This window comes from Bufo gargarizans, chromosome 4 (assembly GCF_014858855.1).
Source record: "Bufo gargarizans isolate SCDJY-AF-19 chromosome 4, ASM1485885v1, whole genome shotgun sequence".
In the NCBI taxonomy this organism is placed as follows: Eukaryota; Metazoa; Chordata; class Amphibia; order Anura; family Bufonidae; genus Bufo; species Bufo gargarizans.
The window spans coordinates 429,365,291-429,391,839 of record NC_058083.1 but is presented as its reverse complement, the minus strand read 5'-3'; the positions used below and the strand labels follow the sequence as shown (position 1 = coordinate 429,391,839).

At 42.8% G+C, this 26,549-nt stretch overlaps 1 protein-coding gene across 2 annotated transcripts in view; it reads right to left on the bottom strand.

Annotated features, from left to right (window-relative positions):
- Positions 1-697: 697 nt before the first annotated feature.
- Positions 698-26,549, bottom strand: part of DZANK1 (double zinc ribbon and ankyrin repeat domains 1) — a 44,817-nt gene continuing 18,965 nt past the window's right edge. Inside the window, exons 9-21 of one of the 2 annotated variants that reach the window (XM_044291481.1) lie at positions 26,397-26,510; positions 25,460-25,552; positions 23,571-23,696; positions 23,281-23,445; positions 21,003-21,222; positions 18,428-18,531; positions 16,987-17,061; positions 13,492-13,591; positions 9,633-9,730; positions 8,210-8,290; positions 2,726-2,853; positions 1,814-1,888; positions 698-976 (exon numbers count right to left, since the gene is read on the bottom strand). In XM_044291481.1, the coding sequence (XP_044147416.1) occupies positions 811-976; positions 1,814-1,888; positions 2,726-2,853; positions 8,210-8,290; positions 9,633-9,730; positions 13,492-13,591; positions 16,987-17,061; positions 18,428-18,531; positions 21,003-21,222; positions 23,281-23,445; positions 23,571-23,696; positions 25,460-25,552; positions 26,397-26,510 (1,545 nt within the window). In that variant the 3' untranslated portion in view covers positions 698-810. The remainder of the gene's footprint in view (positions 977-1,813; positions 1,889-2,725; positions 2,854-8,209; positions 8,291-9,632; positions 9,731-13,491; positions 13,592-16,986; positions 17,062-18,427; positions 18,532-21,002; positions 21,223-23,280; positions 23,446-23,570; positions 23,697-25,459; positions 25,553-26,396; positions 26,511-26,549) is intronic. The other variant, XM_044291482.1, reaches the window with a different exon arrangement.

Sequence of the window (26,549 nt, the reverse complement as noted above, 5' to 3'; positions counted from 1 at the left end):
TGCTCCTGTGAGTGCCGGTGCCTTCTCAAACAGTTGATCAGTGGACGTCCCGGGTGTTCGACAACCACCCATCATACTGATGACCTATGCAGAGTTAAAAAAATCTCTGAAAACCCCTTTAAAATGCATCACCTCCAGCTGCATTGATTTAGACTCATGCCCCTTGAGTGGGCTGGCTAATCATGGACTGTTGCATGTCACCCATACTGATGTCACTACAGCAGGCCATGACTGGCCACCCTGCTCATGGGACATGTACCTACAGAGAATGCTAATAACCCCCATCAAGCATCACATACACAGTGTATAAAAAATAAATAAAAAAATTATAGATATTTATTATATATAAAGTATAAGTTAATTACGTCTATTTTCCAGGTATATTGATAGATTGAGGAACTGGATTTATTGCAGTTCTTAATATGTACCAGCTTATGTTTGAAGAGGTCATACGTTTAATTAATAGGAAGTGCAGCTAGAAAGGAAATTGGATGGAACAGTCACAAACTCAAGGTTCATGTATTACTTTCAAATGGTCAATGAGGCAAAAAGAAGCTGCCGTGGACCCAGCCATGTACTGATCAAACTATAAGAGGAAATGACTCCTTCCACTTCAGTGCCTGGCAGCTCATGTTTCTCATGTGCCAATTTCTCAGTAAAGAACCCACACTCAAGGTAAGAACACATTTATTGAAAATATAAAGGCACCAAGTACATACTGCATGGAATCAAGGCAGATCATTTCTGGATTATATGACCACGATTAGGAAAAGGTTCAAGGTAACAAGATTTTTCATTTCAAATCTCGGATCAGAACACATCCAGACTGATGTTCTTTGGCTTGGTGAGCTTGTCCAACATGCCTTGCCCCAACCTGGAGGCAAAGAGTGAGGAGATCTGGTCATTTCCGCTCTTCAAGGCCAAGTCGTACGCGGACATCCCTTTATCGTTTTTCTTTTTTATACTTGCATTACACCTGAATAAAAATAATTACTTAAGTGATGGAGACTTCTTGTATGAAAACTTTCAGAGACTAAAAACAACATAAAATCACCTGGACCTAGCCTTCAAAATCCAACAGCAAAGCAAATGACATCCTATTTGGACTGACGATGGATGTGGACCAAGATATCCAACATGCATTCTCATTGAAAATCCACACCCTTAAACCCCATGTACATGAGCATTTCGGTTTTGCAGTCCGCAAATTGCAGAATCTGCAAAATACGGATGTGGTTCGTGAGCTGTCCTAATTTTATTTACAGGCCCATTGTTTTCATTGGGTCCATGGTCCACAGTTTGCGGAACGAACATACGTCCGTTCCGCATAAGGATAGAACAATGTCCTCCTATACCTGTCCCCATTGAAATCAACGGATCCACTAACAATGCACATGCAGCACGGACAGGATTGTGTGTCCATTCCGCTGTCCCGCAACAAAGAGAGAACATGCCCTATTCCTGCCCATTTTGCGGACAAGAATAGGCATTTTATAAACATAGGGCAGGACGTGCGTACCTGATAAATGTGGGGACCACGCGGTTGATATCTGTGTTTTGTGGATTCATGAAGAGATACAATCGTGTACATGAAGCCTTAGATGGCTAGGGGGCTTAGACTAAGCCACAGACCTTTTTCACTAAGCCATACCCCCTTGGTAAGCTAGGTGCACCAAATTACGTGCCTAATGTTGCCATGTTTTTTATAACAAGGTCCAGAAGCGATTACCTTAGTAAATGTGGGTCAGAACCTGGCCTAGAATGTCTGTCAGTGTTAAACATTTTTCTTTCAAGGCTTGATGGTAACCCTTACCCTAGTAATACTTCAATACTTTTCTTCCCTTCCAAGCCAAGCAGGACGGCCTCATGTAGAGCAGTGTTGTTGTGTCTGCAAGGAAAATCGGTCATATTAGATTATTCACTTGGGCCCAGATGAGAGCTGGACAAACGACAAGACCAGTTTCTGTGTGGAGGCCCAGTGCTGGACCACCTCAGTCAAAGGACAAGGGGCAGGGCGTGGACACTGCTAGTTTGACTTCAAACCCCCTCATTTGTATATGGCAGGAGCGGTGAATAATCATTTTTACTGCATTCACGAGTTTGAGAAACTATATAAGAACCCCATCAGGGACAACATCAACCTAATCTAAAAGTGTTCCGGTGAGTTTGAAGGGGGAAATTGTGCTGACATCCCTTTTAAAGGTGATAAAACCGATGGGAAGGGAAGGAAATTTGTTTTCATGGCACCCATTACAGGTCCTGCCATTGACCGCCGGACACACTTGCCTTCATTTGCAGTGGTGTCGTGAACGAGAAACATGGACTACTACAGATGGTACCCATGTCGTCTTTAGTAATTAATCCAGGTTCTGTTTGGGTTTCCCATGAAAGTCAGGTTAGGGAAGGGGCTGCTGTAGAGTGGAGCTATCATTTATGTTTCTGGCATAAATTATAGTAAATTCAGCGACACGCTGGCGGCTCGGCCCCTTCCGCTAAGCCATACTCTCTTTTCTCACCACTAGAAAAGTGTTGAGAAGTTCTTAGAGCTGCACATTATGGCATGCACCCTGATTTTCAAGTTTTCCAATCCTACAAAAGTGGCGTAAAATCCTTACTAAATCTCCCCCAATGAGTTTTGTTTTCTTCCAGTTTTGGACTTTTTAATGCAATGCTTATATTCAATACCTTTTGCTATTTAAGTGTAAGGAAAGAAAGAAGCACTTACGGTCCAGACTGCTGGTCTATATCTGCTCCTTTCTGAACCAGGACTGGTATAACTTTATCATGTCCATTGAGGACTGCCACCGTCAGTACTGGACGCTCTTCATTAGTACAGCAGTTAGGATCTGCTCCCTGCAAACAATGATAGTTTTGAGAAATATAAATTATTAAGGCCAAATTAAAGGGTTTGATATTGATGGCTTATCCTCAGGATGGGGCATCAATATCTGAATGTTGGGAGTCTGACTCCCTGTGCTTGAAGATTGCAAGGCACTTCTGTGACCACTGCATCCTTGTCCTAGGCCAGTGACATCTTGTTCATTGGTCACGTGGCCTACTTGCAGCTCAGTCCCATTCAAGTGATTCAATACCAAGCACAGCTGCTATACAATGTACGATGCTGTGCTTGGTAACCTGTCACTCTGCAGCACCGCTTCTTCAAACAGCTGACTGGTGGGTGTGCCGGGTGTCTGACCCCAACCAACCAGATACCGATGACCTATTCTGAGGGTAGGTCATCAATAACGAAGTCCCAGGAAACCCTTTTAATCCACTTAAAGGGAACCTGTCACCAGTTTTATGGTGTCCTAACTAAGGGCAACATAAATAAGTGACCGATTCTCTTAGCAAAATGCTGGGTCACTTTCTTTAATTGACCCAGTCAATCTGCCAACATCTTGTATTGAAAAGCTCCAGCTGATAATGATGGTCATGAATATTCATGAGCTCCTGACTCTCCCCGCCAACCTGCTGCTGATTGACAGTTATTTTCCATATGAATCAGCAGCAGGTGGGCAGGGGAGTGGCTATAGCTCTGAATTAAATATACGCTGGACTCAATGACATCATGCTGGACTCAAATCAGCTCATTAGCATGCGGCATGCAGCATCTTTGTGTGTATATTATAGTATCTGTCACACCAGTAAGTGAATACATCTAAGGTACTTTTTAGTAGTTAATGATTGTATATAATTAGTTAGATTATAATCAAATATCCACATGACAGGTTCCCTTGAAAGGGTTTGTCCGCTTTTTACTACAGATGACCTATCTTCAGGATAGGTCCTCAATATCAGATCCGGGGAGGTGACCCTCAGACCCCCCCGCCGATCAGCTGTTTGAAAAGAAAGCAGCACTTGTACAAGTGCTCCCTTCTCTTCTCTGTTTACCTGGTCAGCGGCAAGCAGTGTAATTACAAGTATGGCGTCTCCATTCACTTCTAAGGGATGGCTCCCGTCTGAAACATTGAATAGTATGGAGCCGTTCCATAGAAGTGAATGGGGACGTCATTGTAATTGCACTGCTCGCCACTGACCAGGTAAACAGAGAAGAGAAGGCAGCACTGCTTTCTCTTCCAACAGCTAATTCGGCAGGGGTGCCGGGTGTCAGACCCGCCAATCTGATATTGATGACCAATCCTGAGGATAGGGCAACAATAGTAAAAAGCTGACAACCCCTATAAGTGACAATCGATAGTGATTGTAGCATCTAGTTTCTGAATAACAACGACCTAGACTTTTTTGACACAGTACAAAAAAAATTCGTGAAATCATTCTCCATAGGGAGTAGTTTGAAAATTGCTTAAAAATGCTGCTGCCATTAGCTGGAGGGATTTAATTGTTAGAGATTACGCAGTGACTGTATTGCTTAGAGATTTTCATGTTAGGGTGCGATCACATCACCGTTAGGATTCCGTTATAACACGGTTATAACAGAAAATAACGGAAGCCTTTAAGAGGCACTCAGTTTTGATCCGTCATAATAGAAGTCTATGGGCAATCATAACGGATTCGTTTGGTTCCCGTTATGCAAGACGGAAAACAAAATCCTGTCGACAAGACCTTTTTTTCTGTTCTGCATAGCAGAAACCAGATCCGTTATGTTGCCCATAGACTTCTATTATGATGGATCAAAAGAGAGTGCCTCTTACAGGCTTCTGTTTTGAATTCCGTCTTATGGTTTCTGTTATTTTCTGTTATAACCATGTTATAACCGAAAACAAAAACGGAATCCTAACGGTGATGGGAACTCACCCTTAGGCCTCTTGCACATGACCGTATGCCCTCCGAGAACGGGCCATATGTCCCGGAGCGGCATTGATCCTGTGTGCACGGGAGCACATAGCATCATAGATTACAATTATGCTGTCCACGTCGGGCCGCCCGTGGGGCTATTGTCCCGCACTCATAAGATCTCATGATCTCTGAGGGCATACGGTCGTGTGCAAGAGGCCTTAGGCTGGGTTCACACAGGCGAGATTTCCGCACGGGTGCAATGCGTGAGGTGAACGCATTGCACAAGCACTGAATCCAGACCCATTCATTTCTATGGGGCTGTGCACATGCGTTTTTCACGCAGGCCCCATAGAAGTGATTAGGGGTGCGTGAAAATCGCAAGCATCCGCAAGCAAGTGCGGATGCGGTGGGATTTTCACGCATGGTTACTAAGATGAAAGTCTATTCACTGTATTATTTTCCCTTATAACATGGTTATAAGGGAAAATAATAGCAATTTTTAATACAGAATGCTTAGTAGAAGGTCAATTGAGGGTTAAAAAAAATAAATAAATTAACTCACCTCCTCCAATTGATCGTGTAGCGTAGGACCTGTGGTGACATCACTGTGCTCATCACATGATCCATCACCATGGTGATGGACCATGTGATGAGCTCAGTGATGTCACGACAGGTCCTGAAGAAAGAACAGGAGATCGGCAGCTATGCGATAATTTTTATTTTATTTTTTAACCCTCAATTGACCTTTTACTTAGCATTCTGTATTAAAGAATGCTATTATTTTCCCTTATAACCATGTTATAAGGGAAAATAATAAAATTTACAGAATACTGAACCCAAACCCGAACTTCTGCGAAGAAGTCCGGGTTCGGGTCTGGGTACCAAACATGCCGATTTCTCCTCACGCGCGTGCAAAACGCACTAAAACGCTTTGCACTTGCGGGGAAAAATCGTGCATGTTCCCGCAATGCACCCACATCTTTTCTGCAGCAATTTCATAGTGATTTTATCTGTAGCAATTAAAACGCTTCAACAATACTCACTTGGCAGCAGCCATTTGGAAGTGATTTTGAAGCTCCTTCGTGCAAGTTTAGGTTTAGCCTCAGCCTAAGGGCTCATGCACACAAACGTATTCTTTGTCTGCATCCACTCGCATTTTTTTGCAGGCTGGATGCGGACCCATTCACTTCAAAGGGGCCGCAATACAGACTGCACACCACGTGCTGTCCACATCCGTATGTCTGTTCCGTGGCATCCACAAAAATACAGAACATGTCCTATTATTGACCACATTACGGACAAGGAGAGGACTGTTCTATTATGAGCTGGAGGTTCCGTTCAGCAAAATGTGGAATGCACACAGCCAGTATCCATGCTTTGCGGATCCGCGATCTTCAGACTGCAAAACAGGCAAAGGCTGTGTGCATAAGCACTAAATCTGACCATAGACACTAAGATCACCTGGCTCATAATAGCATTGAAACGCTCCTTTTTTATGTCATTTTGCTCACTCATATACTGTATTATGATTACAGGTTTTCAAACTATGGTTCCCCTTGGAAACAGACAAGAGTCACATGTAATAGATCAACGGAAAAAAAACACTGCACTGTGATAGGATGAATCCTGCGGAATTCTGATTACAGCTCTGGATGTGCACAAAGAATAAAGACCTATTAACTGATAGCAATTTAATACATAAGTTAAAGATTTAACAAACCTTTTAAAAAAAAATTGATCACAATGGGGCACATTTATTAAGACCGGCGTTTTAGATGCTGGTCTTAATAAATCCCTAAGCTGGTGGTGGTTCCGCCGAAGTTAGAGGCGCAGGCCTCTTCATAACTTTGGTGGATCCTCCACCAGTTCTAAATGTAAGACCGCTCCCGAGCCATCTTACATTTAGAACATTTTCTACACCTAAACCAGGCATAGAAAATGGTAAATGAGACGGGCCTCCCGGAAGGCCCTACGCCTGTTTTATCTGTAGAAAATGGTCTAAATTTAAGACAGCAAGGAAGCCGGCTTACATTTAGAATCGGCGGTGAATGTAGAGGCATAGAGCAGGGGCTTATTTGTCTAAAACGCCGGGGTTAATAAATGGGCCCCAATGTTTTGTGCATTAAAATTCTATTTTTTGCTTTTCTCTCTTTAGACACATCCAAGTGCAAATATAACATAAACATGGGGCTATTCACACACGTGTTTTCACAGCTTCATGAGCCCCATCTGAGAAACTCACTGCGGGTCTTATTTTTGTGGATGACAATAACAGGAGTGAAAAAAAACTGTGCACATAGAAGCTATCCGTTTTTTTTTATTATCATGTTTTCTGTGGACAGACAATTGGATACAGGCATGTGCGTGAGGCCTAACTCTGCACATTATTTCCACTTTCCACCAATCAGACATTTATGACAAAATGCCACAAATGTTTGAACTCATTTGATCAAATACACAGATTTTTTGTGGCAGTTAGGCCCCTTTCACACGAGCGTGTCCGGAGTAGGTACCCAATTGCTGTCAGTTTTGACTGCGATTGCGTTCCGTTGTCCAGTTTTTATCGCGCGAGTGCAATGTGTTTTGCACGCGTGTGATAAAAAACTGAATGTTGTACCCAGACCCGAACTTCTTCACATGGTAATGGATCATGTGACGGACCATGTGATGATCGCAGTGACGTCATCAAAGGTCCTTTTCCTGTGCACAGCAAAGAAGAAGACAGAAGAGAAGCCGAGCTGCGCGATCAAGTGGATGAGGTGAGTTAAATAATATTTTTTTTAACCCCTCCAGTCCTATTTTACTAAGCATTCTGTATTAAGAATGCTATTATTTTCCCTTATAACCATATTATAAGGGAAAATAATAATGATCAGGTCCCCATCACGATCATCTAGCAACCATCCGTGAAAATCGCGCCCCATCCGCACTTGCTTGCGGATGCTTGCGATTTTCACGCAGCCCCATTCACTTCTATGGGGCCTGCGTTGCGTGAAAAATGCAGAATATAGAACATGTTGCGATTTTCACGCAACGCACAAGTGACGTGTGAAAATCACAGCTCATGTGCACAGCCCCATAGAAATGAATGGGTCCGGATTCAGTGCGGGTGCAATGCGTTCACATCACGCATTGCACCCACGTGGAAAACTTGCTTGTGTGAAAGGGACCTTAGGGTTTCAAAACTTTTTTCTGACTTGCTCAAAAGGAGGCGAGACATTGTGTGAAAGGGACGTGCTCTAAGAGGCACTGATTTGCACCAAAATTGCATCACAATTCTGGCATAAAATTCTGTCTCAAAGTAAGCCAACCAATAGTTGGTATAGAGCTCGACAAAAGTGTCTATCCCTTCACCGGTAAATCTGGTGCAGGCCTAGACAGCCTGTCTAAGTTTACACAATGTATCGGTTTAGTAAATCTGGTCTATAATGTGCATTTCCAGATTTATACGTTATCTTTTCCTGATGTGTACCTCATCCAAGAGCTCCTCCACCATAGAAATCTTCCCTTCTCCTTTTGGGCCAACTTCCTTGAGAAGTTTGCGATCTTCAGGCTGTGACATATTCATGTGTTGAAAAGAAAAAAATAATTTATATGATGTTAAAAATCTATAAAACTGCTCTGTTACTGCCTACATTGTAAGGCTACTTTCATACTGGCGTTTTGGCTTTCCGTTTCTGAGATCCGTTCAGGTGGTCCAAAACGGATCAGTTTTGCCCTAATGCTTTCTGAATGGAAAAGGATTCGCTCAGAATGCATCAGTTTACCACCGTTCAGTCACCATTACGCTTTGCTGGCGGACACCAAAATGCTGCTTTGCATTTTGGTGTCCGTCTGACGAAACTGAGCCAAACGGATCCGTCCTGACACACAATGTAAGTCAATGGGGACGGATCTGTTTTCTACAATCTGGCACAATAGAAAACGGATCCGTCCTCCATTGACTTTCAATGGTGTTCCAGACAGATCCGTCTTGGCTATGTTAAAGATAATACAAACTGACCCGTTCTGAATGGATGCAGACGGTTGTATTATCTGAACAGATCTGTCTGTGCAGATCCAGAACGGACCCGCACCAAACGCGAGTATGAAAGTAGCCTAAGCTGCAGCAACTATTACATCAGTATAATACAATTACTTCATCAACATTATAGAATAGTCCATGCTACTACAGACTGTGCTCTACTGCAGTATCTGTAATCTATGGCTATATGTGGTACCGTAGACATCTTGCCATTGACTCTTATGTTATTTTCCTTACCGAGTCCTATAATATATCTCCAGATGGGAAAGAAGTGTCCTGCTTGCATTATGCGGGTAACTTCACTGTGTCACTGACCACATGCTAGTTGTTTTATATATATATATATATATATATATATATATATATATATGAATTGTTTTAGATAATAGATTGGTAGAAATTAATTATATCAATGTCTACCATTTTTGAAAGTTGGTGTTTCTTGTGGTCCCAGAAACTGCACCATACATCTTTATAATGAGGTCAGAGCGCTGTCTCCAAATCCTCTGCTATACTTCATACAGCCCCATGGAACTTAATATTAATAGAAATCGGTAAGGTACTAGCTCCCCCTGGTGGTGGCTTCAGACAGCCAGCATTTTATCTGTAGGGCAAGAAGGTGAGGAATCTGAAGCTCCATATAAGAAAAAAAGAGCTCTGGACTCCCATAAAGGTATATGGTGTCATGTCTAGGTAGAGAGGTGTGTTCCCCTTTATTGTTCTAAGCCTTTAGACTAGTGCCCAAGTGCCCAAATCACGAATCTACCTTCGAACAAACAAGTATGATGGAGTTTTAAAACTTGTTTAAAGAATTGCTTATTGTAGATGCATTTCATTCCTCTTGAGTTCCTGGGTTCGGTCATATACGTACCGGGAGACGGTCTTCCTTCTGGAGAGGTTTTCTGTTCTTTCTCTTGGACCTTTTTGCTTTTCCATTGCTGCTTCTGGCACTCAGCCCATCCTCACTCGCTGCAGGGGAGACACAAGTATTATACAATGGTGCATTATTTTACATTCTGGTGGCAGTCGCAGGCACGGATCACTAGTCATGCAAATTTCTGTTCCTAAAAATGTGATGGACAATAAGTCACAGAATGATAATTAGCAAAAAGGGGATGTACAAAAGTATTCAGATGCAGGTGCTGGTTTGAAAACTGTAGAATATTGTTCATGGGACAACACCTTTAATTTTAGATAGAGGAAAAAAGGTTTAGCCTTAAAAGAATGCAACTCCTAAAGAGAATGTCTAGCAGTGAACACAATTTAGTCATTTTTCATCTAAATAGTTTCACCCTTCTGTGCAGATTAAATAGGTGAAATGAGTATTTGACAGTAACTGCTCATCTATTGCTACCCCAGAGAGAGGACGTCGGTGCCAGCACTACACAGCAACGTCAACTGGGTAGCGGAGGGAGCTTATTCCTATTGCACTGCTCCCATTGAAGTCAATGGCAGCAGCACTGCAGCGAAGAGCTCTGTCCACTGCACGGTTGATAGAGCTGTATAGTGCCAGTGCTACAGCAGAACAGCGGAGGGTGCAGGGTGTCAGACCCCCCTCTCCCCCTATCAGTTAGTGATGGCCTTTCCTGAGCATAGGCCATCACTTTGTGAAAGTTGGACAACCCCTTTAAGAACTGCACATCAGCTTTAGAACATCCTAAGGTGGTTCCCCAGTTCTTTTTTTTTTTACATTTCCTCCCAGCTAGGGGTAACTGTGAAGAACTCTATGCTTATCTTGTCCGCAATACTCCATTCCAGCTTCATGGCTCCAGAACGTCTTCACTGGCCTTCCAATCCCCGTCTTGTCTACTTTCACATGGACAGGATCACGTGTGCCTCTCAGCAGTGCCGCGTCTTCAAACAACTTGACATGCCGCTTGGGGACACATGACCGCTGTGGCAAGTCATTGGTTTGCAGTGTGCACATGACCCCATGCGTGCGGAGGCTGACAGACGGGACTGAAAGAGCCACGGAGCCAAAATGGAGCAAGTAAGTATAGATTTCGTCACAGTTACCACTGCCTGAGGGATATAAAAAAAAACAACTGGATAGCCCCTTTAATTCTGGTATATATATTTTTTTTAGATATATATATATATGCAACATCTTCCACTACATGGTTTTATGGCATTCAGAACAGCTTTATCTAGCACAATGCTCAAGTCAATATTTGCCCTGCAAGAAAAACAATGTCATGTGAAAGGCACAAACTCCTGAGTCAATAAACACATTGTTAGCAGGTTTCTTTGATTTGTGTGCACCCATTGTATTGTGTAAATTATGCTATCCCATCAATTCCCAAGACTCTGGAAGTATTAATATTTATTATTATTTAGGTCTACTTCTTAAAGTAAAAGCAGCCAAAATTTCAATTAAGAACATAAAATTGACATGCAAATACCTATTTGCCATTTCATTTTCAACCCATGTGTGCAAACTTTATGCCATAATTAAAAATAAAATACTTTCATTTGAAATTTCATTTTCGACTCCAAGCCCTTTATCTTTTAATTTTCCTTTTTTTTTTTATCATACGGTATATTTATCATCACCTATACTGGTATTTGAAGGTCAAAATTAAAGGGCATCTGACAGCAGATTTGTGCCTATGAAAACTGGCTGACCTGTTACATGTGCGATTGGCAGCTGAAGGCATCCGTGTTCGTCCCATGTTCATATGTGCCTGCATTGCTAGGCCTCATGCACACGGCCGTGTTCCGCGGCCGAGAACGGTCCGTGGTAACACGGCCTGGATTCCTGTTGAGAGCAGGAGCGTACGGCGTCATTGGTTGCTATGACGCCGTGCGCTTCATGCCGCCGCAGCACTACAGTAATACACTCGTATAGTGTACACGAGGCCTTATATATACAAATGAGCCTCTAGGAGCAACGGGGGCGTTGACATTACACCTAGAGGCTTTGCTGTCTCGACAACTGCCGCTCCCACTCCACTTGTATTGACAGGGCCAGGCATGATGATGTTTTCATTGCCTGGCCCTGTCAGTCAAAGTGCAGAGGGTGTGACATCCAAGTCTCTAGGTATAATGACAACGCCCCCGTTGCTCCTAGAGGCTCATTTGCATATAATAAAATCTTCATTTTGTTCAGCTAAGTGGGCACATATGAACATGGGACGAACACATGCCTTCAGCTGCCAAACGTACATGTAATAGGTCAGCCAGTTTTATAGGTACAAATCTGCTGACAAGATGCTCTTTCAAAATAAAATGTGAAGTGCATAAATGAAAGACAAAACAACAGTTTAAAATTTAGTTTTCATCTCTGTAAGCAAAAAGGGGTTATCCAACCCCTATAATGACCCCCCCTTTCCAGTGTCCAGGCCCCTTGGACACATGATACTTACCAGGTCCCTGCGCGGCCACCACTGCATCAATAGCAGCCAATAACAGGCTCCAACGGGGACAAGCCTCCCTAGCATCACGGGTGACGCAGCAGCGGCAATGCAGGGATCCGGAGCAACGCGGGTTGTGAGAAGCAGGCAAGCATAATGTATGCAAAGGGCCTGGGCATTGGAAAACCCCTTTATTATTGAAAAGTGCCATCTTCTGCCCATATATTAAAGTGACCATTAGGGAAAGAAGACATAATAAATACATAAAAATAGTTGCACATTGTGCTATTAACAGAAGAAAATGGGGAAAAAATGGTAAAACACAATTTTTTTCCCCCTGGAAATAAAAACTAAAAATACTAAAATAAGAAGAAAAAGGTATGGCTTACAAAGATGCACGTGCTAAAAAAAAGAATGAAAAATGGGCCTGTTCATGAATGTCAACTTTTTATTTTATATGAACCAGAATTTTTGTTCTTCATTTTTAATATTTGTTTTTTTTAATGGTTTTAAAAACTTTTAAACCCTTTTTTCAACATTTTATTTTTAGTCCTCCTAGAGGACTTGAACATGCAATCGTTTGATCACTTGTACAATAAACTGCAATACTTTTGAACTGCATTGTATTGGCATTTTACCATCATCCTATTACATCCAGTTAGAAGCAAGGTGTAATAGAAGTCCTAACCATAGCAGGCCTGACATGACAACTGCTTGGCACCCTCCCTCTTACTGCTCACATGCAGCAGTTAGAGCTTAGCTGTATAACACTGATGGCACCTGCCATGTATGGAGCCGTCTCAGCTTCTGAGCCCACTAGCGGTTAATGGTATTTTCACAGCAGATTTGGTGCAAACATTGTTAAAGATGTTATCTGAGACTATAAAAAGCTCCCCCATATGCCGGGCCCCTCACATTAAATATACTTACCTGGCTCCCCGCGCCAATGACAGACGGGGACTGGGACAATTCTCCCTAGCGTCACCTGCGATGCTAGGGAGCCTCGTCCCCGTCTGTCATTGGCTGCTTCCCCCCCGACACCGGACGTTTTCATCTGTGCACGGGGAGAAGCAGCAGCGGCGGTGTGGGGACCAGGAGCGGTGCAGAGAGCCAGAGGGGCCTGGCATATGGGGGAGCTTTTTATAGTCTCGAATAACCCCTTTAAGTTTGGAAATCTGTTGTATACATATGTATATGGTTATTTCTGTAGATTAATTAAAAAATGAGGGTGTCACATTCAAGAGCTGCTGAGCAGACCAATATTTCCCATGGAAGTACAATTCATAGCTTCAGTGTTTCCCATAGGTCAAGCATGGCAGGATCAGAAATAGATACAGTGACAATAGTCAGGGCAAACCTGCATGTTATAAGACTTACCCACACTAGACTGGGTTTCATCGTGGTCATCTCTGCCCTCCGTCACGTTGCTCAAGAAATGATTGTTGGACAGCTTCATTGGCTTCCCAGTTACAACATTCTTTGGGATGTTAAAAGTTTTTTTCATAAGTATAATGTAACCAAACGACATACACTATAATACAATATACACACAAACTAGGCATATAAACCTTATACACACACACACAAGATGTCTAGTACAAAATATGTACAGTCTTTATTAAATGTCACTCATACAGAAAAATTAAAAATGACAATACAAAACTGAATGTGACATTACCAGCAGGTGATAATTATATCAATCCGTACAATATCAAGAAGAATAGTTATAGATACTCATAATATAAAACGGCAGGGCAGACCCTACATCAAAATTGGATTAGTTATATGGGTGGGTTCACATCATGGTTTATGCCTCCATTTGATGTATACATTTTTGTATCCTGCACAGTCCAGGGGAAAAAATACTTTTATTTTTTATTTATTTTTTACAATAGTGAACGGATGCCAATGTATGGCATCAGTCGGAGGCACCCGTTTAACGTATACGTTAACCGGATGGAAAAAATGTGATGTGAACTCAGTCTAAAATGTAAAGCTTTCAGCAAAATACAATATATATAGCAATATAGCGTGGCAGTGGAGCTGCCAAAGGGCCATATGAGGGCCATTAGAAGCTGGATGAGAACAAGAAAGGCTGGGAAAATAGTGTTTCTCCTCTGTGTGTATCGGCCAGACTGTTAATGATAGGTAAATAGCAGCCAGCTGAGGAGCTCAGGTAAAGGTGGGCTGGGGTCCTCAATCAGGGCTCCCTGTCTGGAGAATAAACAGGCCGATCCAAGGCCTGTGGGAGCCAGGACCCTCTTACCCTGGGTAGGGTAAGCACTGTGTTGTGTTTTGGGGAGCTGGGTGGTAGACCCAGATCCCGGTAGAGAGGGAAACTGCTGTGTAGTTAGTGGCCAGACGGCCGAGGATTTATGTTTATGGGTTTATGTTTGGACTGCTGTAAAAGTGACAATAAATCTGGTCAAGGCCAGTTTGCACCTAAATCTGCAGTGTTGGAGTGGCTTCTTGAGGTGTGCCAACCATCTAAGCTGAGAAGACGGCGATCCTGGAGAGCTAAATGACCCCGAGTTGGTACAATAGCCATAGAGGGTATATAGATAATGGCACAATCTAAAGTACATGCATACGCACTGAGATATTACAGCAAACATTTTAACCCAATAGCTAAATCATCACAGTGGTTGTGTACCACTAGTAAAAGGGTCAAGTAACTAATTCAATAACTGTTGGCTGAATGATCGTTCAGCCAACAGCTCCCTCTCCCGACTCCCCCATAAACATACACGTTTGGTTTGGCCCAACGTGTATGTGTTGTCAATACAGGTAGAGGAGAAAGCCAGACACTTCTGTTGGCAGCTTATCTCCTGGAAGAACAAAACGGATCGGGCAAAAATATTCACTTTGCCCTACAGCTCCCCGTACACATTAGAGTCTCAACCAAACCAGCCGTTCTCGACAGGTTTGGCTAACAACACACTAATGTGTATAGGGGCTTTTAGGGATATTACCCATGATGGTCTCCTGCTTCCTGGATTGGACCAACCCCCATCTTCTCCCAGTGCTTTGTATTCCCATTTTTGTAGGTGTAACATTTAGTAAGATAGTATATATTTTGTGATAGACATATTGTGGGCATTTGGCTTGCTGTTTGTAGGTTTATATGTCTTTGTAGCAGTCATTATTCCTATGCCCTGATAATATACAATGCATTAACACTGAACTATATTAGGAGTATGTATACTGTTCGGTTTGCATATCGGTTATTACACAAGCTATGCAGCCAACAGAGACAATATCATTCTAAGATGCAAATTAAATCTTATGTAGAATATAGTAGTAGATAGACACGCCTCATCCCTATGTCACACCATGCCGGCCATAGCCATCTCTCCTGACTATTTCAATAGAAAGAAGGGCAAAAGCTGCTTTCATAGGATCAATCACATCAAAATCCAAGACCCTTGATCCTTCTTTCCCCAACAGTGCTTTAAGACTGCCCCTAATTACCGTATTTTCCGCTTTATATGACGCACTTATTAGTTGTGGAAAAATGGCAGTGCATCTTATAAAGGGAATACTAGTGAGCGCTTCCATTATGGAGTTGTTGGGAGTGGGGAGTGCAGCGCTGCTAGCGCTGTTGGTAGTCACCTCTCCCTGGTTTTCTCTGGGCATACAGCGTCAAGACGTAGTGCGCGCACTATGACCTGACGTTGTACACAGTTAGGTCACAGTGCATCGCGGAACGAGAGAAGATCAGGGAGCACGACCGGTAAGTGAATTTATTTTATTTGTGATGGGCATCTGATCTGAGGTCTGACATGGAGGTCTAATGTAAGCTCTGATGAGGGTCTGATCTAATATGGGGGTCTGATGGGGCTCTGATCTAATATGGGGGTCTGATGTAATATGAGGGTCTGATCTGAGGTCTGACATAGGGTTCTAATCTAATATAGGGGTATGATCTGAGGTCTGACATGGGGGTCTGATCTAATATGAGGGTCTGACATGGGGATCTGATCTGAGGTTTGATATGGGAGTCAAATATGGGGTCTGATCTGAGGATCTGATATTGGGGTCTGATCTGAAGTTTGATGAAGATTAAGGGTTTAGTTTGGGGATCTGATGAAAAATATTAGTTTTCTTATTTTCATTCTCTAAAACCTAGGTGCGTCTTATCATGAGGTGCACCTTATAAAGCGAAAAATACGGTAGTTTGTCAGCAGATCCATTAATGACATTAGTCATACTAAGAATGGATAGAGTGTATATTGTATATTTCATATTATCAGTCAGCAGTCTAATGTCTGTTGGAGGTGTGCTGTCTCTTTCCTGCATGCATGTGTATAGGGGTGTTGAGAGGGATATCTTTAGGCCGATTGCGTACCTGGCCATCAGTGAACTAAAGTGATTGTATTGCCAGCCTAAAGCATACACATTATATTTTTGTCAGCCGAACCCACAGAGAATGGTCGGATCAGCTGACACACTAATGTGCGTGGGGAGCTCCTGACTGTCTCCCGACAGATGATGTCAGGGGATACAAAAATTGGTTAAAATGAATATTTTTGCCCAATCCTTTTATTCCCAGGAGATAAGCCTCTTCGAGAAGTGTCTGGCAGCAGTTTTTTCTGCTCCCCCCCATGGAATACACATACAGCTGAGCCAAACGTATATATGTATGGGGAAGCTGGGAGGGAGTCCGGGAGAGATAGCTGTTGGCCGACAGTTATTGAATGTGTATGGGCAGCTTAAGACATTCTACTACACACATACTGATCAGTACTGATCATCAGAAATGTTTACCATTTCCAATACAATTCCTACATGTCTATGTACTGTACAAAGAAATACCTACATGCCTGGAATGTAAATGTGTGGAAGATAAGTATAAGTATTTATAGAACCAACCTTGTCTGTTACTAAAACATAATTCAGCCTCAAACTGACTTCATAGCCATCTTCATGCATAGTTGCTGAGATGATCTGCAATTGAGAAAACATCCATTAAGTCAAGACAGCAATTGATCCGTGAAACTTCCTGACATTTTCCTTCAGAATTTGCAGGTATAATTTAGAATTCATTGTTCCACCAATGATGGCAAGCCATTCTGGCCCAGATGCAGCAAAACAGGCCCAAACCATGATACTACCACCACCATGTTTCACAGATGATATGAGGTTTTTATGCTGGAATCCAGTGTTTTCTAATCTCCAAACATAATGCTTCTCGTTAACGTTAGGACCTCTGTATGACAGCCTAATAAAGTTGTTACTCAACTGCTAGATCCGCTGCTGGATCCTACCACTACTCTTGTTCTGTAATTGAATGGTGGTGTTGGGTTGCCAACTGGTACTAAAGATAACATTAAGCCCTGGATGTCTATTTAAAGGGGACTTCAACCACACCACGTAATCTTCAGATTAAGCTATTCCTTTACCTGGCTCCTGTTCTTCTGCATTTTGACCATGACTCCAGATGACCCTGCTTTACCCACTAGATAGTTCCCCTGATACCTGATGTTTCACGTCTGGCTCTAACACATGCCTCGGTTCCTCATTACACCTTTGTCTCATCCTCTGGCCTGCTTCATCTTGACCACTCTCCTGGTGATGACTCTTGGCCACATTCCTGACTTTGCTACTGCTTCTTTACCACAACTGCCACCTATCATTGACTATTCTAAGGACTGCAACTTTGCATCATGTGTCATACAGTCCATAACTCACAAAAGGACTGGCATGACATGATCCATCTCAGACCTGCAAATTTCACAGACACTGCTTTGTTTTCAGCCCCGAGCTTGCCAGTTTGAGGGCCATTTAGTGGATGAAATTAGACTCGCTAATATAGATCTATCACACTGATGATTTCATTTAAAGTGATCTGTCTTACAGAAAGGTTTCCCCTAATCTAATAAAAGGGCTTGTGCCACGAAAACTATTCAACATTTTTCAGCCCAGCACCTGGATCTATTGTAACTGCATGTCATTAAAAATTATTCCATAAACTGTATGTGTATAACACCCACCTGCTGTTTGTTCTTTACCTTATGTCTTGTCCACCTCACTGAGGTGGTTGCACGTGCTCAGTTTAAAGCTTAGAAACTGTTACCCGCTATGTCTTCTGTTGGCAGCTTTTGCAGTTACAGGGAAAGAGCTACAGAAGAAAGGACACAACCCCTGACCTGACCTGCCAGCCTGAAATAAATCTAGCAGAACAACTAGATCCATGTGAGGTACATGACTGATTCTAGCTTTGTTAGACAAAGATTGTCATGTGCTGTCTGATTTTCATTTTCTACATCACGCATGGCGTAACCATGTACATCTGTTACATCTTCTCACTTACTCTTCCCATCCGAGGCTTTCCAATTAAAGCTTTAAACTCGGAATCACTCTGTGTGTAGCAGCGCAGGTGAGCATAGATATGGTCCAACTGCTGTCTCCAAAAGCCTGCAAAGATATACACCTTGTTAATACATGTCCACTACATTTTCTATATGGATACATAGAGTACATAGAGCTAGTTCTGTACTATGTTTTATTAAATGATTGAAATGTGATTGGTTTATGGGCTGTATGAGAGAGCATCTTCAGGTCAGGACTACATTTCCCTAGACCAGGCCTTAAACAAAATGCTACCCTGAATGGCCGATGAAGATGCAAGAATGCAAAATGGAGAAGCAGCTATAGGTTGTGAAATGGTGGGGAAAGAGCTTCCAACATGGCTTACTCTAATATACTACAGTATATAGTAATGGTGTAATTGTGAGGCCTGCAATCCCCCGAAATCTTTGGATTTTGCCAATATGGTACTCATCGTACGAAGGCGGGAACTAAAAAAAAAAAAAAAGATTAAGACTCCAGCGGGCAGGGGCGGACTGGGAAGTTAAAGTGGCCCTAGAGAAAATACTAAAAGTGGCCCTGTATTGTAGTTGGGTCCAAATTGATGGAAGGCAGGGCCAGCAATACCATACAGTGGCACATTATACCAAAAAGAACCCAAACAGAGCCAAATACCACAGTCCATCACAAACTACTGCCTGCAGCAGCACAAAATACATCCCCAAATACTTCCACTGGCCGGCCGTGAGGAGGGCTCAGGCGGCCCCCTGGGCATCGGCCCACTGGGAAATTTCCCTGTAGTCAGCAGTCCTATGCTAGGATTTAAATGAATATAATATGAGCTATAATTTATTTTTTTCCCACAAAACTATAAACCAACCTCTTCTATAATATGCTGCTTGTACATTGAACAGCACAATCAATGTGACCGGTTCCCTTTAAGGCTGTATTCAAATAAACGTATTGACCACACAAAAAAAAAAACACCAAGAAGGAGTTGTTAGAATGGAATGAAAGTTTTTATGTGTGAATGTCGTGATGGTATATGTAATATATGTAAACGACTACAATATTAGAGTGAAGAGATATGTTTATTGGGGAAACTGTACAATAGAAAGAAGGCTCTAAGACCCTGTTGGGCAGCATCTAGGCTGGATACAAGATGACATACGGTTGGGCATGGAGGCATACAGGTTCGATATTTTATCCTTTGGCACATTTGCCCACAGATGTTGCAGCTGGACCTGTAGATCCTGTACACTCGAAGGTTGGCGAAGCTTGTGACCCTGCTGATCCATAAATGCTCAATTTGTGATAAATCTGGTGACTGGGCAGGCCAAGGAAGTGTTGTAATCTGGAGAAGACATTTCGGGAAACTCTTGCCATGTGTGGGCGAGAAGTATCCTGCAGGGAAATGCCAGTTGGTAGCCCTGCCATGAGAGGCAACATGTGGCCGCAGGATGTCCTGCACGTATCGCTGAGCTGTTACTATCCCTGGTATCACTACTAGGGGGTCACCGACTGTCGTATGTGATGGCTCCCCAGATCATCACACTAACAGCTGGGACTGTGTGTCGCTGCACAGCAAAGGCAGGATCGAAGTTCTCACCATGAGGCCTCCATACTCAAACCCAACCATTATGGGGTCCCTAAAGCCTGTACTACACTGCCCGATTGAGAAAGCGACCGCGAAACACGTGTTGGGATCCAGGACTCTTTGGTCTGTATTCACTTTTAATGCATGTTTTTTCCCCCTATGTCATTTTTTAGTTGAGACACTATGCACTTTATATATATTGACTGAGGGCTGTGACTGATTACCTTTTCTCACAGCCTGGGAATTCTTATTGCAAAGTTATATGTAATATAATGTGACAGACCTGTGGAGATCATCCTGTGTGATTTAATGCTGCTTATGTATACGGATTTCTATGTTTTTATACAAGTGTATGTCCAATAAAAGATTTAGTATTTCTATAATTTATGCTGTTCTGAGTCTAGTTTTGGGTAAATACTTGCAGTTAGTTCGGACAGCAATAATACCGGGCGTTCACTCGCTTTGCGATTTGGGTCTGCCGATCTTTAGGCAGATAATCGCTAACGAGTGTTCGCATGAACGCTTGTTGGCGATCATCTGGCAGCGTAATACGTCTGCTGATTGCCCAATGATCATCAGGCAATCCAAATCTTTTGACATGATAAAAGATTATCATTTGCAGGCAGCAGATCGTGGTGTCTAATAATGATCTACCACTGGCAAACCACTATACAGCATGGTGACGAGCGATGGCATAACTTGTCCCTATGCTGCGGAGGAGATAATTGCATGTAATAGCAGCGGTCTCCTCCGCTGGCGAGCAGGCAATTGCTGGGAGGGAACGCTTCGCTCCCTACAATCGTATGCCGCTTCGGGCTGTGTAATACAGCCTTTACTTTGATATACCGCAATGTTTGCTTTATTGTCCCTGCTGTGGAAAGGCTGCTGTTAATTACACAGGACAATACCATGTTCTTCCCTCAGGCCCATGTTTTCTCTACAGCATTGTTATGCCACACTTCAAAGGAATGGACATGCTCACCTCGACCAGGGCTGATTGCTGTGACCACAGGCTTGCGATCACTCATCTTCTCCTTCTTTTCTTTCTCGGACAATAATTCTTGTTCTTTTTTCTCCATCAGCTTGCCAGATGGGTAAAACAATCCAACTGTCTGGGTTCCTTTGTCCATTCTGTCTACATCTAGCCTTGGGTTTGGCAATGAGACGGATAAAGGTTGCCAGGAAGCCCGGCCATCTAAATCCTGAAATAAAGAACAACATTCAATTTATGATTAAAACTGGTTGCACATTTAAGAGACAGCTGCCAGCCAGACGCCTGTTTGACTGACAGCTGTATCTCCCAACCCTTAGATGACAGATCCTTCATGTGTTCTGAATGGGGACAGGGGAGCAAACTGCTACCAGACACATCTGGGTTATCTTCCCTGAGAACAAAAGGATCAGGCATATTGAAATCCAACAGACCAACATTTCTTTCCCTTGACATCTGTCATCTGACGAAAGTTAGGAAGTCCACATACACAATAGATGATCGGCCATACCCGCCAAGATCTGTGGGTTTGGCTGACATTTATCTAAATGAAACTGGGCTCTGTTCACATCTGTGTTGTGCCAGATCCATTGCACAATGGACATCAATGCTACCTGGGGAAATATAGCTCCGCATGTAGGGCTATTTTTCCCATTAGAAAACTATGGAATCTGAATTAGGCTCCTAACAAAGCCTCTTATGCAGATGTAAAAACAATCTGAGGCTAAGAGAAATATGTAAAAAAAACTGAAATTACATAGAAGGTATAGGGACCATACATACATCTTCAAGCTACATACAAATTGTATACTTTCACTCTACAGACAACAAGGTTCTGAGGACCCCAACTCCTAAAAACTTCTAACATGACTCTATGACATGTCAGGGATTTACAGAAATGACAACTATTACTGATAGCTGCATCTCAGAATCTGACTACAAACTATAGGTACATGGGCTAAGAATATAATGGTTTGTTGTCAGATTCTAAGCTGAATCTATCAAAAATACAATTCTCCTTGTGAATGTCAAGAGTAAACTTAAGTTTTGTATCGCCACCTGGAGGCCACTTTAAAGTCTCCACTTAAGACCTAACAATTTGGACGTCACTTTAGCTAACTTCAGTGTCCCATATCCCATCTCTCCATGTCATGCTGTCCATGGGGATTTCTTTGGTATGATCCTACTATTTGCTTTAGCTGACCATATGCCTGCCAATGACACTGATGGCATGACCACAAGTCATTTTCGTACTCTGACCAACCAAACAGTGATGCTTCGGGGTTAAGAGATAAAAAAAGATTTGATGATTATTGATCCTCCAAGGTCATTATTTCCTTGGTAAGTGAACCTCTAGATGGCCAAAATGTTCCCTCCTTGTCACCGGCAGACACAAGGACAGCTAAAGCAGCTCTGTGGTGTGATGGCCCCAGGAAAGGTTTGGCCATATCAGTGGGCCGGTGCCCAGGGGACCGCCTGAGCCCTCCTCACAGCTGCCGGTAAGCATTAATTAATGTAGGAGCATCAGGTACTTATGCACCTGGCCAACAGCCATAGATACCCTCATGAGCTCAACTGTATCACTGTCCTCAGGATGTTGGTGGCAGTATTTTGTTCTGCACTGCGGTGTCTGTTGCTGCTGAGGCAGTATTTTGTTCTGCACTGCGGTGTTTGCCGCTGCTGGGGAAGTATTTTGTACTCCTCTACAGTATTGCAGGCCCTGCCTATTTGTGTTGCCCCTCCTTCTGTCAATGTAGAGCCGCCTACAATAGAGGGCCACTTTTAGTTTTTTTCCAAGGCCAATTTAAGTTCCCAGTCTACCCATGGATATAGGTAATCAATATCAGATCGGCGGGGGTCCAACACCCGGCACCACCGCCGATCAGCAGTTTGAGGAGACGGCGCACGCTGTGCCGTCTCCCTTCTCTCTTCCTGCTCACTGCTGTATGCCTATGGTACAGCAGCAGAGTACAGGAAGAGAGGCGGGAAACGGCACATGTGCACAGCACGCGACGTCCCCTCAAACAGCTGATCGGCGGGGGTGCCGGGTGTCGTACCCCCGCCGATCTGATATTGATGACCTATCCTGAGGATAGGTCATCAATATGAAAAAGTCCGGAGAACCCTTTTAACTGTAGTAACACTTCAGGTTTTGAGTGAGGTTGCAGATATGGACTACTGTCTCATGAATACTTTAGTTTAAAATGTGCAAACAACACTTTTTTAATATATTGTAATGGAAATGAATAAAACACAAAAAACAGCTTACATCCGATAATGTTAAGCGGTCTGCAGGCCGCACCATCCCATTCTGTTGGGTGGAGAATCTTGTTGGAGGCTCCAGGTAAACTCCACAAGATGAACAGAAATGGGCATATGGCTGGTTGCTTGCGCTGCACTTGGAGCAGGTCAGGTAACTCACAGAAGGACCTGGCTGTAAAACAAAAATGGGTGTATATATATTTTACTAAATGGAGATGACAGTTTTTAATGAAAATGGTAAGAGTTTTATCTCCAGCACACAGTTAAACATAGGTTGGTAGTGCAATAAATGATTACCTTTGCCCCACACCAGTCACAGAATCGAGCATCTGCCAGGTTCACGCGGCCACACTTGGAACAACTCTGCATTTTCCCCCGCTGGTTTGGTAATGGTGGAGCAGAATCCCCACTAAATATCATCTGCTAATACACATACAGTATAGTCATTAATATAGAGTGCATTCGGAAAGTCTTCAGACCCTTTCACTTTTTCACATTTTGTTATGTTGTGGCCTTGTGCTAAAATAAAAAATTCTAGTTTTCCCCATCATTCTCCACTCAATACCCCATAATGAGAAAGTGAAAATAGAATTTAGAAATCTTTGCTAATTTATTAAAAATGTAAAATGAAGAAAAGTACTTAGTTGAAGAACCTTTGGCAGAAATTACAGCCTCCAGTCTTCTTGGGTATGATGTCACAAGGCTGGCACACATGGATTTAGGCATTTTTTGCCATTCTTCTCGGCATCCTCTCAAGCTCTGTCAGGTTGGATGTCAGTAGATAGCCATTTTCAGGTTTCTTCAGAGATGTTTGATTAGGTTCAAGTCAAGGCTCTGGCTTGGCCACTCAAGTACACTCACAGAGTTGTCCCTAAGCCTCTCCTGTGTTGTCTTGGCTGTGTGCTTAGAGTCATTATCTTGTTGGAAGGTGAACCTTCAGCCCAGTCTGAGGTCCAGAGTGCTCTGGATCAGGTTTTCTTAAGAATATCTCTCTGTACTTTATTCCATTCAGCTTTCCTTCAACTCTGACCCTTCTCCCGGTCTCAGCTGCTGAAGAACACCCCCACAGTATGATGGTGCCACCACCATGCCTCACTGTAGGGATGGTACTGGGCAGGTGCTGAGCAATGCCTGGTTTTCTCCAGACATGACACTTCGAATTGAGGCCAAAAAAATAAATCTTGGTTTCATCAGACCAGAGAATCTTGATTCTCACAGTCTGAGAGTCCTTTAGGTGCATTTTTGCAAATTCCAGACAGGCTTTCATGTGTCTTTTACTGAGTAGAGGCTTTTTTTTTGACCAACTTGCCATAAAGCTTAAATTGGTGGGGTGCTGCAGTGATGGTTGACCTTCTGGAAGTTTCTCCCATCTACACACAGGATCTTTGGCGCTGAAACACAGTAACCATTGGGTTCTTGGTTATCTCCCTTACCAAGGCCCATTCCCCTCCGATTACATAGTTTGGACGGGCAGCCAGCTCCTGGTTGTTCCACACCTCTTCCCATTTAAGAATTATGGAGAACACTGTGCTCTTGGGAACTTTCACTGCAGCAGAATTTTTTTTGTACCAGATCTGTGCCTACACATACTCCTGTCTCTGAGCTCTTTCCTCCTTATGGCTTGGTTTTTGCTTTGCTATGCATTGTCAGCTGTGAAACCTTATATAGACAAGACTATGTCTTTCCAAATCATGTCCATTCAACTAAATTTACCAGAGGTGGACTCCAACCAAAGTGTAGAAACATCACAGAAATGGGAGGCCCCCAGAGCTAAATTTCCAGTGTCACAGCAAAGGGTCTGAATACTTTATTTTTTTCATTTTTAGCACGAGGCTGCAAATTGTGAAAAAACTGAAAAGGTCTAAACATTTTCCGAAAGCACTGTATGTGAAAATTATAAGTGGATGCCTACTGGTAACAATAGCAGTTACGGGAGTGATCTAGCATCTGGAATATATAATGCATATAAAGAAGAACTTTCTGTTTTAGTATGATTGATTTTCCTTTCATTACAGATACTGTTTAGTGTTCTTCCCTATGGTCCCTTCTTCACTTCCATCTCATCATTCTGGCTGATAACTCATAATGTTGAACCTCAAATGGTTTTATAACTATTATCATAGCACCTTCATTACTGGCATCTCAACGTGTACCCCATACATACAAAACAGAGACACAGGCTGTACCATCTGAGTTTCCGGCAGCTTTGTCTCACAGGTCACACAATGCTTTAGATTGATGGGATTGCCGGTTCCACAAAAACGACAGATTGTTTTATCCTAAAAAAAAAAAAAAACATTGATATCAGCAAGTTTTATTGGTGTATAAGAGGAGACATCACATACTCACACTATTTAACGACATGAGCGGGACCTTCTAACAATACTTACCCCAGAGGACGGGCCTTTTTTATAATGCATATCGGCCTTAAAGCAACTTTCCAGGCCCTCCCTTATCATTCCCTTTAGTATGTGGTTTTTTCTCACTGGTGTATTAGTAGTCTGTAGTTTATAATCATTCTGTGCTTGTGGTAATAAAAATCACCTTTCCATGTGCTGACTTCCTTAAAGCGGTTGTCCACTAATTTCCAGAAAAACGCTTCCGTTTTGTCCCCATTCATTGTCAATGGGGACAAAACGGAACAGAAGAGAACGGAATGCCCCAAAATGCATTCCGTTCTGTTTGGTTGCGTTCCCATACCGGAGAGCAAACTGCAGCTTCTTTAGTTCATGGGATGTGGAGCATGACGGATCTGGTATGACCCACAAAGCAAGTCAATGGGGACGGATCCGTTTTCACAGACACAATAGCAAACGGGTTTGTCCCCCATTGACTTTCAATGGTGTTCTCGACGGATCCGTCATTGCTATGTTACAGATAATACAACCGGATCTGTTCATAACGGATGCAGACGGTTGTATTATCAGTAACGGAAGCGTTTTTCAGGTAAAAAACGCTAGTGTGAAAGTAGCCTGAGTAAAAAGGTAGCCAAGGATCAAGAACTGAAGAAGAAGTAGCAGGTAACCATATCCTGTAGGTACTGACTTACATATCATTTTTAACGTCATAACTGGATAGTCACTGTAAGAATATTGATGAGCAGATGAGCACAGTTAAGCTTACTTTAAGGTGGATACTAGCTTGAGGTTGCATCTGGGCATACAGCGGTGCTTCACAGACAATACAGGAAGGAGTGTTCATGGGGACCATTGTCCTACATTCCACACACAGCCCCATCTGCAAAGAAAGAGGACAAAATGTGCCTGTAATAAAAAC